Raw genomic sequence first — 18,094 nt, forward strand, 5'->3', positions numbered from 1 at the left:
TATTTATCCATGCCCCTCATGATATTATAAACCTCTATAAGGTCACCCCTCAACCTCCAATGCTCCAGGGAAAACAGCCCAGCCTTTTCAACCTCTCCCTATAGCTCAAATCCTCTGATCCTGGCAACATCCTTGTAAATCTTTTCTCAATGCTTTCAAGTTTCACAACATCTTTCCAAAGGGAAAGAGATTAGAATTGCAGGCAGTACTCCAAAAGTGGCCTAACCAATGTCCTGTACAGCTGCAACATAACCTCTAAACTGCTGTACTCAATACTCTGACCAATAAAGGAAAGCATATCAAATGCCTTCTCTAATATCCTATCTACCTGCACCTCTGAGATAGAGGAGACCTTTGCTAACTAAAGGTAGTAAGGCATATGGGTTAAAGTGGGTATATAAAGTTACGTCACAAAAAAGTGTAAACACACAGGCTTGAATAGTGTTTTCTTTTGTTTTTGACTTGGCTTGAGCTGGTTTTGGATATGGACAATATGTAGAAATTTGCATATTTTTACTTCAGAGTGCAAATCCTCACAAACGTCAACATTGTGGGTTCAAGCCTCAGAATGGAACTAAGTACTTATTCTTAGCTGATAATGTTAGCATTTTGTTAAAGGAAATCCTGTAAATGTTCTTGAAAAATGGTGTTGAATGGGGAAACCTTTGTTCTCTCTGGTTACGTATTTGATGAAAACAACAGTCGTAGATAATAAATTACATTCACCTCTTTTAATGTTTGTGTATTAGTTGGACATGACTTCCAGTTTCTAAAACTGTGTCACCTTTGTTTAGCTCCAGCTTCTCAAGGTGCTCCCTTATATTATTTGTCCTGATGGTTCATTTTCTCTACAATGTCTATAAGGTTCCCAGTCCAATAATTTCATCACCCATTTTCAGAAGGTTTTTTGCCAATCCTCTCAGATTTGATCAGAGTCCAGTGGATTCTGAACAATATCCCTGAGGAAACTCTCAAACCTTTCCTCTGATTCCTTCAGATGCAGGATAAACCTTGTCAAAATTAGAAGTCTTATCTCCCTTAAAGTTCAACAGTCTCCCCAAAATGTCTTGATTTTTTAGTTCAAACATTTCAAGCCTATATTTATCTTTGAACTGTACCATTTGCATTTCTCTGACTGTTTCTTTTGAGTTCTGTTGGAAAATAACTAATAAGTATTTCAGCAATTCTCCTATCTTCAGACATAAGAAAAAGATAAACCTGTTATTGAGAGGTCGATTGTTTATGCTGAGAGCAAGAAAGCAAATATTTTAGATCTCTAACCTTTCATCACAGCTAAAAGACATTAGAAATGTCAACAGCGCTGAGACTAATAAAATTTCTTTTAGGATTTGAGAGTAGAGGGCTGCTATAGTTTGCAGTATTTGTTATATTTCTTTGGATTCCGGCAGTAGTTTGCCTTTTTTTCTGTCTTCAGTGTGCCAATCCTCGATACATTCATGTTTACTCTTGACATATATGAAGAATGTCAATGTAAGAAGAAAAACAATTATCTGTCTCACAGCATTTTTTCTTCAGGTAAAGAGATGAGAAAAATAAAATTAGAATGTAAGTCTGGATGCATTGATGCCATTCAACAAGCCAAATAGAAACAAAATTATGTAACCCTCATACTGTGGTGTGACTCATGAAGGCAATTTTTTTGATTTAAAAAATTATGTGTGACTTCAACTGAGATAGGTAAAGTTTAATTAGGGTGAATTGATTGCTTTCTGATTAGTTATCTCAGGAACAGGTGTCCTTTTCCAAATTATTTCCACTCCTACAATTAAATCCCAAAATAGCATTTGTTGTGAGTATTATAAAATGAAACTATCCCTGTGTGCTTGTCATGGAAACAGCAGACAGCCAATTAGATGCAGGCCACTGGAGAGGTGGTGATTAACATGGTTCCTGGCAGCAATTCTTGTGACAGTTGCAAATATGTAATTGAAGCTATAAGGAATAATATGCACAGGAGTTTGTATGTAATACATATTTTATTGCTATATTTTTGTAAATGTATATATTTTACATAGTCACAAAAATGGCAGTTGACAGAAAAGGAGTTTTGTGAAAAAACAACTAACCTCAGAAATCTCAAAACACTTAAATATTACTGTTAAATTGGGCACATAAATAGATCTGTCAGCAAATCTTCAAATTGCATACAATACCAACAAACTATCAGTCACATTATTAAAACAATTAGATTAAGTGAGATTATAGAACAGACTTCAAAGTTAAACATGTATATTATACTTACAGTATCCACACTATTTGCATTGCACCCACAGCTGATGAGATGCAGGCACACCCACAGCACTGTCAGGACATGAATTTTCAGACTTTTAAAGGTATGTCTCATCCTGCTAAATTGACTCCACAAAAAGTGTGAATTCACTCGTTATCTTGGACCTTCCTATAAACACTAATCTGTCTTTGTGTTTTCCACCAATGATTCCCTTACATATTTTCAACTTTGGCATTCATGTACCCAAAGGATCAATACTGTAACATAAGCTGCATATCTCAGATTAAAAAGCACGTGCAAATTTAAAAGAAAATGTACATTTGTGATATAATTTGAGGCAACAACCGGATTTTATAGAATCTCTTGTTCCTTGAGTCTTGGTTGGCAAGTGCTTTTACGTTTTCTATTTCCCTTGCTTTTTCTTTGCCACTTTTGTTTTCCTCTGTTATTCCTTGCAGATTGTTAGCTGTGAGATTTGTGTGTGTTAGTTCTTGATAGACACCAAAAGAATGCTATTAGCTTTCATCTTTGACCCAATGGTAGTTCTTGCCTCTGAATCAGAAAATTACAGTCACAAGCCTCAGGGAACTTGAGAACTGACAGGTTGACAATCTAGCAATGTTGAAGGAGAACTACTCTGTTAGAGGTTTTGGCTTTGGATGAGATATAAGCTTAGGTCTTGTTATTGGTGTATTCATATACAGTATAAGCGCACACAGAATATGTGTGTAATATAAATGTTGAGACCATCAATAATTTTCTTTGATTTTTCTCATTTTTGGATTGTAACTGATAGTTGAAGCTGAGAATGAACTTTGAACTTCAAATAGCAATTTGTTTCAAAAAAAGTGAGAATAAAAGACATGTTTGCTGTTGAGAGCTGGCCTGGAAAGATAATGCAGGTTAATTTCTGTTGTAAGGACTCTCTATAAGTTTCAGCGCCAAAACTTTGCTATGCTCTGAAACTGTCAGCTGATTGAATGTTGAATTGGTCAATCAACAGAGGACTGGTGCTGGTCAGTCAACTACAGTGAATGTTGAAAAAGAATGAGAAAACCCAGTGAACTGATTGTGACTCAGTTTTGGGTAGGAGATAGTTTTGTTTTGGAATCTTCTGGACTGGGAGTTTTCTGTTTTTTTGCGTGCTCTAGTTATTCTGCAGATATAGACTTTTTGCAAGTTTTGAGAAAAGAATTCGAATCTGTAAGAAATAAATAAGTGTCCAGAGGCAAGGGGAAGCAGTTTGCATTGACTGGTGATTTGGAATTCCAGCAAGATATACAGTCCAAATACTTGTGATTCAATCCATTATTCAAGGATTTTATGAGGTGTAGTATTCATTGTTGAAATGGTTATTAAACTGACAAATTGCAGTTATTTTGTTTTAATTTATCTCTGTGTCTTCCGATATGGGAGTACATGATGAATGAGTATTGAGCTTAGATCGTTGACATTATTTATCTTAAGACATAGGAAAAGGAGTAGACTATTCAGCCCCTTAAACCTGATCTGACATTCCTTAATTCCACTTTCTTGCCTTTTCCCTCTAATCCTTGATTCATCTACTGATGAGATCTGTCTATCTGAGCCTTAAATATACATACAGACTCTGCCCTGACAGTTCTCCGTGACAGTGAGTTCTAAAGACCCTCAGCCCTCTGAGAGAAAGAAATCCTCTTAAGTTAATGTTCCTATATTCTGAGGCTATGCCCTTTGGCCATAGACTCTCCCATGAGGGGAAACTTCCTCTCAGCATTTCCCCTGTCATGCCCCTTAAGGATCTTATATATTTCAACAAAATCTCCTCTCGTTTTTCTAAATTCCAGTGGATAGCGTTCCAACATGTTTAAATTTTGCTCTGATGATGATCCCTCCATACCAAGGATCATTCTTGTGAACCCTCTCTGATCTGCCTCCAATCTTTCTTAAAGTAAAAGGACCAAAACATCTCACAATACTCTAGTTGTGGTCTCACCAGTACCTTGTGCAGTTGCCGTAAGACTTCCCTACTATTGTAATTCAATCCTTTTGAAATAAGAATTAACATTGTATTTGTCTATCCTGTTACATACTGGAATTGCGTGGCAGTTTTATATTTTGTGCATGGCCTTTGTAAGACTCTGCAAAATTGCATTTGATCTACATTCAAAAATATTGCCAGGTTTTGCACAATGTAAAAACGCCTACGTATGTATATTGAATCAGCAACCTGAAAGTTTAGAACTTGGTATTATCAGGATAAAATATGGAGCTGAGATATGTAAGCACTTGTATTCAGTTTGAAGTAATACAGAGAAAGGAAGAGAGAGGGAATAAAGAAGAGTAATAAACATTTCAGGAAAATATTCATTCAATGAAATATGTAATTTTTTACATAAGCTAATAACAGGTTTGTCTCTCCAGGAAGATCAGAAGTTGTTTCTTTCCTTGAGAACTGATTGGAACTGACTGATTTGTGTCCTCCTTTGTACTATTTTTGTGGGAAAAATGGTCAGATTATTTTCTTTCCTTCCATTTATTCATGAGTCTGTTGTTTTGAGGATATGACGGACATAAAGACATGATTGCACCCTGTTGATGTGATTTCTCTGTGATAAAAAGGGCTGACAGCAGATTCAGTGTTTCACCCTCCAAAAATTAAATAAGGTATCTGCACATTTTTGTGTGAATGCAGTGATCCTTTATTATAAACTAACTGACTGACTTAGGGTTTTTATTTTTCTATAATGAGCTATGTTTCTTGTTCACAGGATGCCTATTCTGAAGTTGCTTTTCTTTTTGCTGAGTTCTTTCGAGACTTGGACATTGTGCCCTCCGACATCATTGCTGGCCTTGTATTATTACGTCAGAGACAGAGGGCCAAGCGATTTGCTGTTTTGGATGAGGTAGGAAATGGATTCTCTGAAATGGATTCAATGTCTGTACCAAGCAGCAGATTCTGTGGCTTGGTACAGACATTGGTTTCAGTCTGTTTTAGAACAGGCAGTGGGGGCTGTGGGTTTTGGATCCAGCAGTGGGCTCTGTGGTTCTTGGACCAGGCAGTGATTAGTGTTCAGAAAAGCCTTGACCTAGGTGGTCTATCCTGTTGTTAATCAAATATCAGCATTTTACTTATTTCTGTCATCCCAGAGATGGTTTCCTGTTCTTGGCCTATTTTCCAGTCATTTACATTCTGAAACTAGAATCCCTGGCCTGCATTAGAGTGTGATATCAGTCTGCTATGGCAAGCCATTGTGTAGTTTCCCTTATTTGCGTAACGCTAACACTATCTGTTTATGGATTGTACCTCAAAAGAATCAATCCCAGGAAGTATTGAGGACATAGTAAGACCTCACATGGATATCTGCCTCCATCTACCCTGGACTTTGAGAAATATCTTAGAAGAGGATGAAAGTTTAGCTCTTACTTTTCCATCTTCCTAATTCTCATTCAATATCCGAGGTTCTCTACACAACAGGACACAAAGTTGCCCCTCTTTTGAACTTGCTCAGTATTTTGAAGTGACCACGAAGAAATCTAAAAATTTATAATTTCACTTCCTGCTGCCATACGGAAATAACTGACTCCATCCTGTTCCAAACACTGGGCCTGAAAATGTAACTGCAACAACTTAATGGGAACAATGCACTGTCAGTCAAGCCCAACTATTCCCCAAATTGTCACAAATGTGAAAAGATTTAATCAAACTATCCAACAGTTACTTTCTCCCTTTAAGTTCTTTTTGCAGTCCAGGTAGTTCTCACCTGTATGTGTCCCACACAAGCCATGTTCATCCCATCAGGAACCAATGAAGATATTGTTGTCAAGCAAATACCATCCAACCCATCCCAACCTCATTTAATCTGAACCTATTGGCTCCCTGCATTCTACATTTGCTCTTACTGTTCTAGGCAAAGCAACATTGTTGCAACTCAATATGCTCCAGTAAACGTAATTTTTAAAAATCTCTTTACCTGGGTTTAAAGCAGTATCTTCCCTTTTTCCAGCCACAGTCCAAAAATAATGGAAATAGAAAAGATGTGATCTTCACACAGCATTTCTTCTTCCCTTGATGCAATTCAGCTGAAAATATAATTAGTTTCTTCTTTGGTCAAATACCATGCCAGTATTGGTGCCCTTATTGCATCAAATTTGCACATTAGTGTTAAAGATACAGTTCATACATTATTCCAAATGTGCTAATTCAATGATATAATTGAAAATACTCTTTAGTGAATGAGTATTAACTCACTGTTTTCCCTAAAACACTTCGTTCCCTAGGAGAAAGTGAGGACTGCAGATGCTAGAGATCACAGTCAAAAATGTGGTGCTGAAAAAGCAGAGCAGGTCAAGCAGCATCGGAGGAGCTGGTCCTGCTCCTCAGATACTGCCTGACCTGCTGTGCTTTTCCTAGTGCTACACTTTTTGACATTTAGTTGACTGTCATACAACTTGTTTCATATTTCCTAATAGTAGGAAAGTATAATATTGATAAATGTGCCATATAACTGTCAAATGCAGATCAGATAAATCCTAATTTGAATATCCATTTGTGCTAAGTTCATTGGCTCCAACTGGGGCAACAGTAGGGGTATTTCAATTGATTCCGAGTCCCACAGATACTGAAGGGAAAGAAAGCCTAGCTTCTGTTATCCAGTTATAAGTATGTGGAGCTGAAAATGTGTTGCTGGTTAAAGCGCAGCAGGTCAGGCAGCATCCAAGGAACAGGAAATTCGACGTTTCGGGCAGAAACTATAAGTATGTGGACAATGATAAGGAGAGGATGAGGATGATCCTCCTTATCATGAGATAGCTCATAAGAATGGTCACTTGACTTAGTTACTGCAAATTATTAGTGCTTGAAGGAAAGGCTAGGTGAAAGTCAGTGAGTGGAGGAGGGAATGGTTGTTGCCAATATAATTCCCATATCATCACAGGTCCAGCCTGCCCTCTCTAACCCCTCCCTTGACCTGACCTAACTTGTCCATCTTCTTTTCCACCTATTCGCTCTACTCTTTCCACTGACCAATCACAATCACCACCTATCTACATCCACCTATCGCCATCCCACCCAGCTTTTCCCCAGCCCCTCTCTCTCTTTATTTCTCCGCCCCCTTCGCCCTCCCCAGATCTGATGAAGGGTCCTGCCTGAAATATCGACTCTCTTCCTCTGCTGCTTGACCTGCTGTGCTTTTTCCAACTTCACATTTTATCGACTCTGTATTACTTAACTAGACCCTGTGAATCTATTTCAATAATTTCCATATGGACCTATTGAGAAACTGTGCTATCAGTCTAAGCTAGAATGGGCTACAATACAAGAAACATTGGATATGATTATCAGTACATCAAATGAGCAGATATGATAAAATGATGAATGGGGAAAAGTGATGTCCTATCTTGAATTTCTTTGCTAATGACATTGAAACTAATGCCATTTTTCTTTTTCTCTCTTGTAGGCAAACAATGACATTTTGGCTTTTTTATCAGGAATTCCAGTAACCAGAAATACAAAGTACCTCGACTTGAAGAATGCCGTGAGTGTTGTTCCTTACTATATGGAAACAATTTGGCACATTATCAATGTATAATGTGGCTTGTACTAAAGTGGGTAAGGACAATAAAATAAGATTAAATTATTCATTCTGAGAAACCGTTTTCTGAGAGATGTTTTAGCATGATGAAAACCTTGGAGTCTGATAACAAACTCTTGTTATTTCTTGATTTGTTTAATCATCACAAACAATATTCAAGTATCTTTTATATGCAAATAGCAGATTTAACTGATACTGTAAGTTTTCAATTTTAGCTGTAAGGCATACCAGCAAAGGATTAGGATGTAGAGATATCTCCTCCCATATAATAGTGTGAAATATGTGACGGATGTGTTGATTTCATCTCTCCTGAAATTTACCATATGTGCTGGGTACACATGCCATATTGCAGACAGAAACATTTTGAGAGTGAATCCTTTCAGTAACTGAAAATGCAATTTATCAAACTCTGTTCTCAAGCAACAAAAATAGCAATTACTGGAAAAGCTCAGTAGATCTGGCAGCATCTGGGGAAAGAAATTAGAGTTAACATTTCAGGTCTAGTGACCCTTCCTCAGAATACAGTTAAATCTGCACACCTGGCCATTCATTTTGTAATTTGTTGTTGAGTTAGCACCTCAGCATTTGATATGAATATCCTTTTTGAAGACATGAGAAATAGTTACTCTGCTGTCTTGGTAGATTAACTTGTTCCTAAGCAGCATAGTCAAGGAAATTTACAAGTCTGTACAGTTAACTATTATCAGTAGTTAGCGTGCTGTGTAAAAGGTAGCAGAAATAAATCATGTGGCCCTGTGGACTTGCTTTGTTATAAGATCACAAATAATCTGTGTATAACTTGAATTGCATCAAATCCAAGCATCTATTCATGTCAGCTTTAAATATGCGAAATGGAGGCCAAATCAAGTTGTGAAAGGTACAAAGGTGAGAAGGATAGTCTGGAATGTGGTCAGGCCTGTCTTACCATTGAAAGTCCTTACCAGGAGGACATGGGCATAATTGGTATTGAGGTGTGCTGGTTACAACATTCACCTTATTTACTTAGGGCTAAGACACAGTTGATTCAGAAAATGTTTAACCTTGCAGCTTGATTCCTGTCCACTCCCATCTACCCCTTATGGCCCCTTCATATCCTTCATGCTGACCCATGAAGACCACCTGCTGTCAATGCTCCTCATATTCTCAATTCAATACCAAATGTACCTCAACCGTCCACTTGGTCTCACACAACCCAACTCTCCTCGTCGACCCCACAGGTAAATTTCAGTAGCAGTGTGGAGAGAACAAAAAAGCTTTTACAATCTGATACAGTTCTCATTATGCAAGTTTGATAGTGGGAAAACAAAATCTTGTTCACTAAAGCATTTAAGCTTTTAATTTTCTAAAGTGGTTACTCTTACATAAAACCAAGCACAAGATCCATTTGTATGCCAACTCTTGAATAGTCTGTTTAAGCAGTCAATAAAATTATGATGTGGATGTGCTGGTGTTAGACTGGGATGAACAAAGTTAAAATTCACACAACACCAGGTTATGGTCCAGCAGGTTTATTTGGAAGCACTAGCTCTCGAGGCACTGCTCTTTCGTCAGGTAGCTAGCTGAGATCATTGTAATTTTTAAACTTAGCCAAGCATTCATAATGAAATGTTCTTAGGGCAATGTCAGTAAATAATTCTGTTGAAATTGCTTGAGGTGTTAACGCAACACCAGTTGTCCGGACTCTCAGTCAAATCAGTCCAGCAGAGTTTATTATTAACAATCACTGACAGTTATTTATAGCTTATTCTCACTTTAAACAGTAGGAATTTTAGGTCATTGAGAAGTACAGCATAGAACCGGTCCACCTCATCCAAGCCTACCAGATATCCCAAACTAATCTAGACCCACTTGCCAGCACCTGGCCCATATCCCTCCAAACCCTTCCTATTCATATGCTCATCTAGATGCCTTTTAAATGTTGCAATTGTACTAGCCTCCATCACTTCCTCTGGTAGCGCATTCCACTCTCACACCACCTTCTGCGTGAAACATTATCCCTTAGGTCTCTTTTATATCTTTCCGTCTCACCCTAAACCTATGCCATTGGTTCTGGACTCCTCCACCCGAGGGAAAAACCTTGTCTATTTACCCTATCCATGCCCTTCAAGATTCAACATCTATAAGATTGAAGAGAGTTGTGAGTGTGATGCTGGAAAAGCACAGCAGGTCAGGCAGCATCCAAGGAAGAGCAAAATTGACACCCCAGGCATAAACCCTTCATCAGGAATATGCCTGAAACGTCAACACCCCTGCTTCTCGGACGCTGTCCAACCAGCCGTGCCCCTTCAGTACCACACTCCCAAATCTGATTTCCAGCATCTGCAGTCCTCACTTTTTCCTACAAGATTGAACAGAGTCAGCATGGATTTGTCAAAAGGAAATTATGCTTAGAAAATCTACTGGAAACTTTTAAAGGATGCCACTAGTAGAGTTTATAGGTGGCAGTCAGTGGATGTGATTTACTTGGGTTTTCAGAAAACTTTCGATAAGGTCCTAGGTAAGAGATTAGCATGTATACTTAAAGCACATGATATTGGGGACAGTATGTTGACGTGGATAGAGAACTTGACACGAAGGAAACAAGGGCATAAAATAAATGCACCATTTTCTTAGTGGGTACCAGTGCATGGACCTCAGCTATTCACAATGTATATTAGTGATTTAAATTAAAGAACTAAATACAATATCTTCATGGTTGTAGGCAATGCAAAGCTGGGTGGGAGGGTGAACTGTGAGATAGAGGCAGAGATACTTCAGTGTAAGTTGGGCAAGTGAGTAAGCAAATGCATGGCAGATGAAGAATGATGTTGGTAAATGGGAGGTTGTCCATTTTGGTAGCAATAACAGGAAGCTAAGGTCCTCTTGTGGCATCGTGGTACTATCTCTACGCCTGAACTCGAAAACCTGAGTTCAAGTCCCACAAGCTCTCGAGGTGTGTGATAACATCTCTGAATCGGTTGATTAGAAAAATGGGTCAATAATAAAAAAAATGGGGATTTAAAAGGAAACTGCTGATCAAGACAGTTAAATAGATCTTATCCACTGTTGATGAGCATTTACATTTCCTCTAACAACAGCCGAAGCAAAGGCGATTTGAATTCAACAATATATTCAAATGGCCCTGCCATACTCAGGTTTCCTTCCTTTTGCTCCCTCTCCCCTACTCATAAAAATGAGATCTGTCAGAAATGTGGACAGAAGTCTCATTTGCATATATCACTTTCAAAGTCCATAAAGTCTGGAGAAAAATACAGCCATGAGAATCCATAGTCCTGTGGGGACAGAATTTCAAAGATTCCCAATGATTGAAGTTTCAGTGGACGAGCATTTTGGGGATAATGACTATGACTGTAAGTTTCAAAGTCATTCTGTGAAGAGTAAGGATAGTGCAGATGTCAGGCGAAGGCCAATTTCAATATGGTTAGACAGAATCTGGCAAACATAGATTGGGAGCAGCTACTTGCAGGTACATCAACATTTGGAAAGTGGGAATCTTTTAAAAGTAGTAAAGTGAGAATTCAAGGCCTATGTGTTCCTTTAAGAGTGAAGGGAAAGGGTCCAGAGAACTCTGGATGTCAAGGTTTATTGTGAGTTTGAAGAAAAAGAGGGAAGCATTTGTCAAGTATGGTGCATTAAAACAGGTGAGACCCTTTAAAAGTATAGAGTGAAGGGACTGCTGAAAAAAAATTAGGAGGGCAACGAGGGCCCACAAGATAATTTTGGCAAATAGGATAAAGGAAAATGTTAAAGCTTTTTATAACTTTATTAAGAGTAGTAGAATTACCATGGAAAGGGTGAGACCTATTTGAGGCCAAAGGGGCAACCTGTGTGTGGGGCCAGTGGATGGGAGTGAAGTCTGTATTCTCATCTGTATTCACAGGGGAGAAAAGCATTGTAGCCAGGGATTTCCGTTGGGATGGTGAGATACTAGAACATGATTCATAATGCGGAGGCATTAGATATTTTAGTGGACATAGAAGTGCATGAATCCTCAGGACCTGATGAGCTGAAATTAATCCTGACCTGCTGTGGAAGGTAAGAGAGGAGATTCCTGCTGCCAACATGTGAAATGCCAGATTATTGGAGGATAGCTAATGTGATTCCTTTGTTCAAGAAGGACAGAAGGAACAGGCACGTAATTATGGACCAGTTAGTTTGATGTTGGTGTTAGAGAAATTATTGGAAAAAAAGTTCTGAAGGACAGGATTAATCAACACTCAGAAAGGCAGGGCTTTTTCAGGGATATTCAGCACAGATTTCATAGAATTATACAATCCCTACAGTATGGAAACAGGCCATTTGGCCCGACAAGTAACCCCCTCAAACCCATTCCCCCACCCTATTACTCTACATTTACCCCTAACTAATGCACCTAATCTACACATGCCTGAACACTGGGAAATTTTAGCATGGTCAGTTCACCTAACCAGCACATCTTTGGATTGTGGGAGGAAACTGGAGTGCTTGGAGGAAACCCACGCAGACATGGGGAGAATGTGCAAACTCCACACAGGCAGTCACCCGAGGCTGGAATCAAACCTGGGTATCTGGCGCTGAGAAGCAACAATGCTAACCACTGAGCCATCATGCTGTGTTAAAGGAAAATCCTGTCTGGCAAATTTAATTCAATTTTTTAAAAAGGCAACTGTTATATTGATGAGGATAGTGTAGTTGATGTGGTTTTACATGGGTTTCAGTAAGACATCTGGCAAGGTCTGACACGGAAAGTTGGTCTAACGGGTAAGATCTCGGGGGATCCAAGGCAAATTGGCAAACTGAATATAAAATTGGCTTGCAAGCAGGAGACAAAGGTTGATAGTGGAGGGTTTTCTTTTGTGATTGGAATCCTGTGACGAGCTGTGTACCACAAGGATCTGTGTTGGGACCTTTACAGATTGTTATGTATGTTAACTATGTGGATACGAATGTAAAAGATACAATTAATATGTTTGTGGAGAACACAAAAATTGGTGCTGTTGATAGTGAGGGAGCTGGTCTCTGGCGGTGGAGACTGGTTAGCAAGGTTAGATCTCATGGAATACAGGGAGAACTAGTCATTTGGTTGCAGAACTGGCTCAAAGGTTAGAAGACAGAGGGTGGTGGTGGAGGGTTGTTTCTCAGACTGGAGGCCTGTGACAATTGGAGTGTCACAAGGTTTGGTGCTGGGTCCACTACTTTTCATCATTTATATAAATGATTTGGATATGAGCATGAGGTATAGTTAGTAAGCTTGCAGATAACACCAAAATTGGAAGTGTAGTGGACAGTGAAGAAGGTTACCTCAGATTACAATGGGATCTTGATCAGATGGGTCAATGGGCTGAGAAGTGGCAGATGGAGTTTAATTTAGATAAGTGTGAGGTGCTGCATTTTGGGAAAGCAAATCTTAGCAGAACTTGTACATTTAATGGTAAGGACCTTGGGAGTGTTGCTAAACAAAGAGACCTTGGAGTGCAGGTTCAAGGCTCCTTGAAAGTGGGGTCGCAGGTAGATAGGATAGTGAAGAAGATGTTGGGTATGCTTTCCTTTATTGGTCAGAGTATTAAGTACAGGAGTTGGGAAGTCATGTTGCGGCTGTACAGGACATTGGTTAGGCCACTGTTGGAATATTGTGTGCAATTCTGGACTCCTTCCTATCGGAAAGGTGTTGTGAAACTTGAAAGAGTTCAGAAAAGATTTACAAGGATGATGCCAGGGTTGGTGGATTTGAGCTATAGGGAGAGTTTGACTGGGCTAGGGCTATTTTCCCTGGAGTATTGGAGACTGAGGGGTGAACTTATAGAGGTTTACAAAATTATGAGGGGATAGGATAAATAGGCAAAGTCTTTTCCCTGGGGTGGGTGAATCCAGAACTAGAGGACATGTGTTTAGGGTGAGAGGGGCAAGGTATAAAAGAGACCTAAGGGTCAACATTTTCACGCAGAGGGTGGTAAGTGTATGGAGTGAGCTGCCAGAGGATGTGGTGGAGAGGATGTGGTGCAAATGTTTGCAACATTTAAAAGGCATCTGGATAGGTATATGAGTAGGAAGGGTTTGGAGGGATTTGGGCCAGGTGCTGGCAGATGGGACTAGATTGGGTTGGAATATCTGGTCAGCATGGACGAATTGGACCGAAGGGTCTGTTTCCATGATGTACATCTCTTGACTATCTGATATTGATCAGCTGGTAAGTTTTCCAGAACAATGGCAATTAAATTTAAATGTAAGAAGTGAGGGAATGCATTTTGAGGGCTCTAATAAGGAAAGGACATATAGAATGGTACGTCTCTAGGGAGCATGAAGAGCAAAGCAATCTCAGTATATAAATTCCTTGAAGATGTCAACATTGAGCATAGAATATATGAGCAAGGAAATCTTGTTACAGCTTTATAAACCATTGGTTAGGCCACAAATGGAATACTGTAAACAGTTCTGTTTGCCACATTATCGCACGAAAGTGATTGCACTGAAGAGGGTGCAAAGACAATTCACCAGGATGTGGCCTGGGATGAAAACACTTATGAGGTGAGGCTGGATAAATTGTTTTTAATTTTCCTTGGAGCAGAAGAGACTGAAGGGGCATCTGACTGATCTATCCAAAATTATGGAAGGCATAGACAGAGCAGATCTCAAGAATCTTTTCCCCATTGCAGATGTGAAGAAAGTGAGTACTGCATATGCTGGAGAGTCAGAGCCTAAAAGTGTTGCGTTGGGAAAGGCAGCATCCGAAAAGCAGGAGAGCCGCTGTTTCAGGCATAAGCTCTTCATCACATTCCTGATGAAGGGCTTTTGCCCAAAACATCCACTCTCCTGCTCGTTGGATGCTGTCTGACCCGCATGCTTTTCAAGCACCACTCTTTTCGAACAATTGCAGATGTGTCTATTTTAGAATTTCATTAGTGCAGATTGTTATATACGTTCACATTTTTGGGTTGAATTATTATTCCACATTATTTGCTTAGAACTAAATGATGATTCCAAAGAAAACTAATAATTACATTTTTGATATTTGATTTGATTTATTTATCATCATGCGTATTTTGCTGCAAAATACAGTGGGGAAAATATTGTATAGTCTTGCCACTCTCTGTCGCCCTCTTAAAACACAGAAAAATAAACTAAGACATTGAATATGTAGGCAGAAAAATAAAGAAGCGTTCAATTTTATGGTGGTTCTTGTTAAGTGCTGTGCCATTGGCCATGGATCTGGCGGGATGGGACCATTCGCAGTCACCGATTAGCCACTGCCCTTTCACCACCGAGGACGCTTCGCCACCACCCATTAGCAGCTGGGAACGATTCGCCACCGCAAGTGTGTGTAACTCATTTTTATGTATAAACTAATAAAATGATATTTATTCCACCTTTTTTTTAATCAGTATGTACTATGTTGTATAGATAAAGGGGACTGAGAAGTACGAAAGAACAGGCGGGAGGGAAAACAATCAGTACATAGATATATTTCCGGTGACGAATAATCTCCAGAGGTCAAACGACTCCAGTGGAGAAACGCTGGTGGTGGACCGGCAGTGGTTAATCGGCGGCAGCAAATGTGCCGCGGTGAATCGTCACCAACTCGGGCCTGGTGACTATTCTTCATCATATTGCCTCCACCCCAATGAGTCCTCAGTGGACTTCGCCAATGCTGACGCCACCGATGCCACCGGGTACTGCACTGGCCCAAACTTGACTTCGCCACCACGAACCTGCTTCGGGCCCACCTCGCCGATGCAACTGCTGCTGATGGTACATTTTGTACAAGGCCTAAACTCATCTCTGCCACCAACTCCAAGGGTCTGTGGCGGATGAAGATACCTGCTAGGAATCCAAACTTGCTTCTGTTGTTGCCACGAGACCTCGCTGTTTGGTCCACTCACTGTCACTGATGCCATTGCCGCTCTTCAGTAAGATGTAAGTAACAAAAAAGTGAAAAACAAAATGAGAAAAGAAAGAAAAAAGGAAAAGAAACGAAAAAAAGGCGGACAGACCCCAGGCACAGAAGCCCTACTTCACCGTCATCTTCGTGGAAGTGGGTACAGATGTATCTGCAAAGGCTTAAATAAGTGATGAAGCTGGAGTGCAATAGAATTTTGCTACATTATTTCTTCCAACACCAACCCCAAATTATACCACCTCCTCTCCCAAGGCTTCATGCAGTTTACTGTGGGACAACCCTGAACCGGCAACATCAAACAAATGGTGACTCTCCATGAGCAGAAGCTGTATGACGATTGGGCTGTCATTACAGTTGAATATTTCTGTTTGGTGATGTTAGTTGATAGCATTTGACATTCTACTGTGAAAATGTAATTGCAATAACATAAGTTGAACTGTTGTTTCTTTAATAGATTTTTGATTTTTTAAAATTAATCGACACTAACAAAATGTGCTACAGTCAACAAGTTCTCCATTGCATTCCCCTGATGCTAGTGATATGAATGTTGATTTTTCCTTGCCGAGTACTGTATTTTCATAAAGCATTTGCTGTCAAAATGTGATTTTCTTACATTTTCCTTTGTGCTGCATTGGAAAAAAAATATGAATTCAGCATACCCCTAAAAACGAGAATAGTTTAAATCATTGACCAGATATTAGTCTCGTATTATAATTGCAATGGAGCAGTTCTGTCTGCTGAGAGAAAAAGCAAAGAGCCTAAAGTAGTCCAACTAGTTTGTAAACCTTTGTAATTGTAGAATCCTACCATACAAAGGGTTTGTTTGGTATATTATGCCTGTGTCAGCTTGCTGAAAGAAGTATCCATTTAGTCATATTCTAGCTGTTCCCTGTAGTTTTGCAAATTTTTTTATCTTTCAGTTGTTGATCTAATTCCCTTTGCAAGTTGCCATTGATCTTGGTTCCACCATATTTTGAGACAATACATTCCAGATCAACATTATACTCTAAATAAAAGAATATCATCCTATGTCTCAACCAGCTCTTTGCCAATTATCAAATTTGTGTAACTTTGTAATTAATCCCTATGTTCTCTACCAATGTCCTTTTATAATTTGAGTGCTTCTATTAAAACTGTCCTTAACTTCTCTACTCTAAGAGACTCTTAGCTTCTCTACTCCCTCCAAATAATTCAAATTTCTCAACTCTAGTACTGTTCAAGCCCTGAAATTCATAATCGCATTGTTACAAATTTAAACATCACAGGTTTAATATCTTGTTTTTGTACATTAAAAACTCACGTTTATGTATCTTGTGCTTTGACGGAACTCTTAGATCTGCTCAACACTGTTCCAATTTAGCCACTGTCTGTCCCTTCACCAGACTTCAAAACCTATCCTTGGATTACAGAGTCCTAAGAAGCTTTCATGACACCCTGAAACATTCTACCTTTAATGCAATTTACTCATCATGCCATTGATCAGAAGTGTAGCTGTTCTCCAAATCCTGAGCTTTGGTTTTAGATTTGTTAACTGCTTTGATTGGATTTATTGCACTCAAGATGCTTTATAAATTCTCAGGTGCTGAGTCAGCTCAGATATCTAGAACTCTAATCTGCGAACATTTGCAATAATAAATGTTTGAGTAGTTTAATAGACAAGATGTTAATAGAGGTGCACACAGAACGACTACATAGAACATAAGCACTAGGAGCAGGAGTAGGCCAGGAGGAAGTGAGGGCTGCAGATGCTGGAGATCAGAGTCGAGAGTGTGGTACTGGAAAAGCACAGCAGGTCAGGCAGCATCTGAGGAGCAGGAGAATCAACGTTTCAGACAAGAGCCCTTCATTAGGATCCCTTCGAGCCTGCTCCGCCATTCAATAAGATCATTCTGATCTTTCTTGTATCCTCAGCTCCACTTAGCCACCCTCTCACCGTAACTCTTAATTTCTTCAGTGTTCAAAAGAAAATCTGTCTTAGCTTTAAAAATATTTACTGAACTAGCATCAACTACTTCACTGAACAGGAAATTCCACAGATTCACAACCCTGTGGGTGAAGAAGTTCCTTCTCAATTCAGTTCTAAATTTGGAGCTATGCCCTCTTGTCCTAGTTTCACCTGCCAGTGGAAACATCCCCTCTACGTCTGTCTTAGCTATTCCCTTCATAATTTTATATGCTTCTATAAGACCCCCCTCATTCTTTTAAATTCAAATGAATATAATCCCAGTCTACTGAGTTTGTCCTCCTAAGCCAACCCCCTCAACTCCAGAATCAACCCAGTGAACCTCCTCTGCACCTCCTCGAGTGCCAGTACATCCTTTCTCAAGTAAGGAGACCAAAATCCACACACAATCCTCCAGGTACAGCCTTACCAGCACACTAACATAACCTCCCTGC

General features: G+C 39.4%; 1 protein-coding gene across 1 annotated transcript in view; it reads left to right on the forward strand.

The window, feature by feature from the left end:
• dagla (diacylglycerol lipase, alpha) overlaps positions 1 to 18,094 on the forward strand; it is a 179,587-nt gene that overhangs the window by 71,124 nt on the left and 90,369 nt on the right. The window contains exons 7-8 of the mRNA XM_060838471.1: positions 5,002 to 5,136; positions 7,690 to 7,767. Of these exons, the coding sequence (XP_060694454.1) occupies positions 5,002 to 5,136; positions 7,690 to 7,767 (213 nt within the window). The remainder of the gene's footprint in view (positions 1 to 5,001; positions 5,137 to 7,689; positions 7,768 to 18,094) is intronic.

The sequence above is a fragment of the Hemiscyllium ocellatum genome, chromosome 18, assembly GCF_020745735.1.
Source record: "Hemiscyllium ocellatum isolate sHemOce1 chromosome 18, sHemOce1.pat.X.cur, whole genome shotgun sequence".
In the NCBI taxonomy this organism is placed as follows: Eukaryota; Metazoa; Chordata; class Chondrichthyes; order Orectolobiformes; family Hemiscylliidae; genus Hemiscyllium; species Hemiscyllium ocellatum.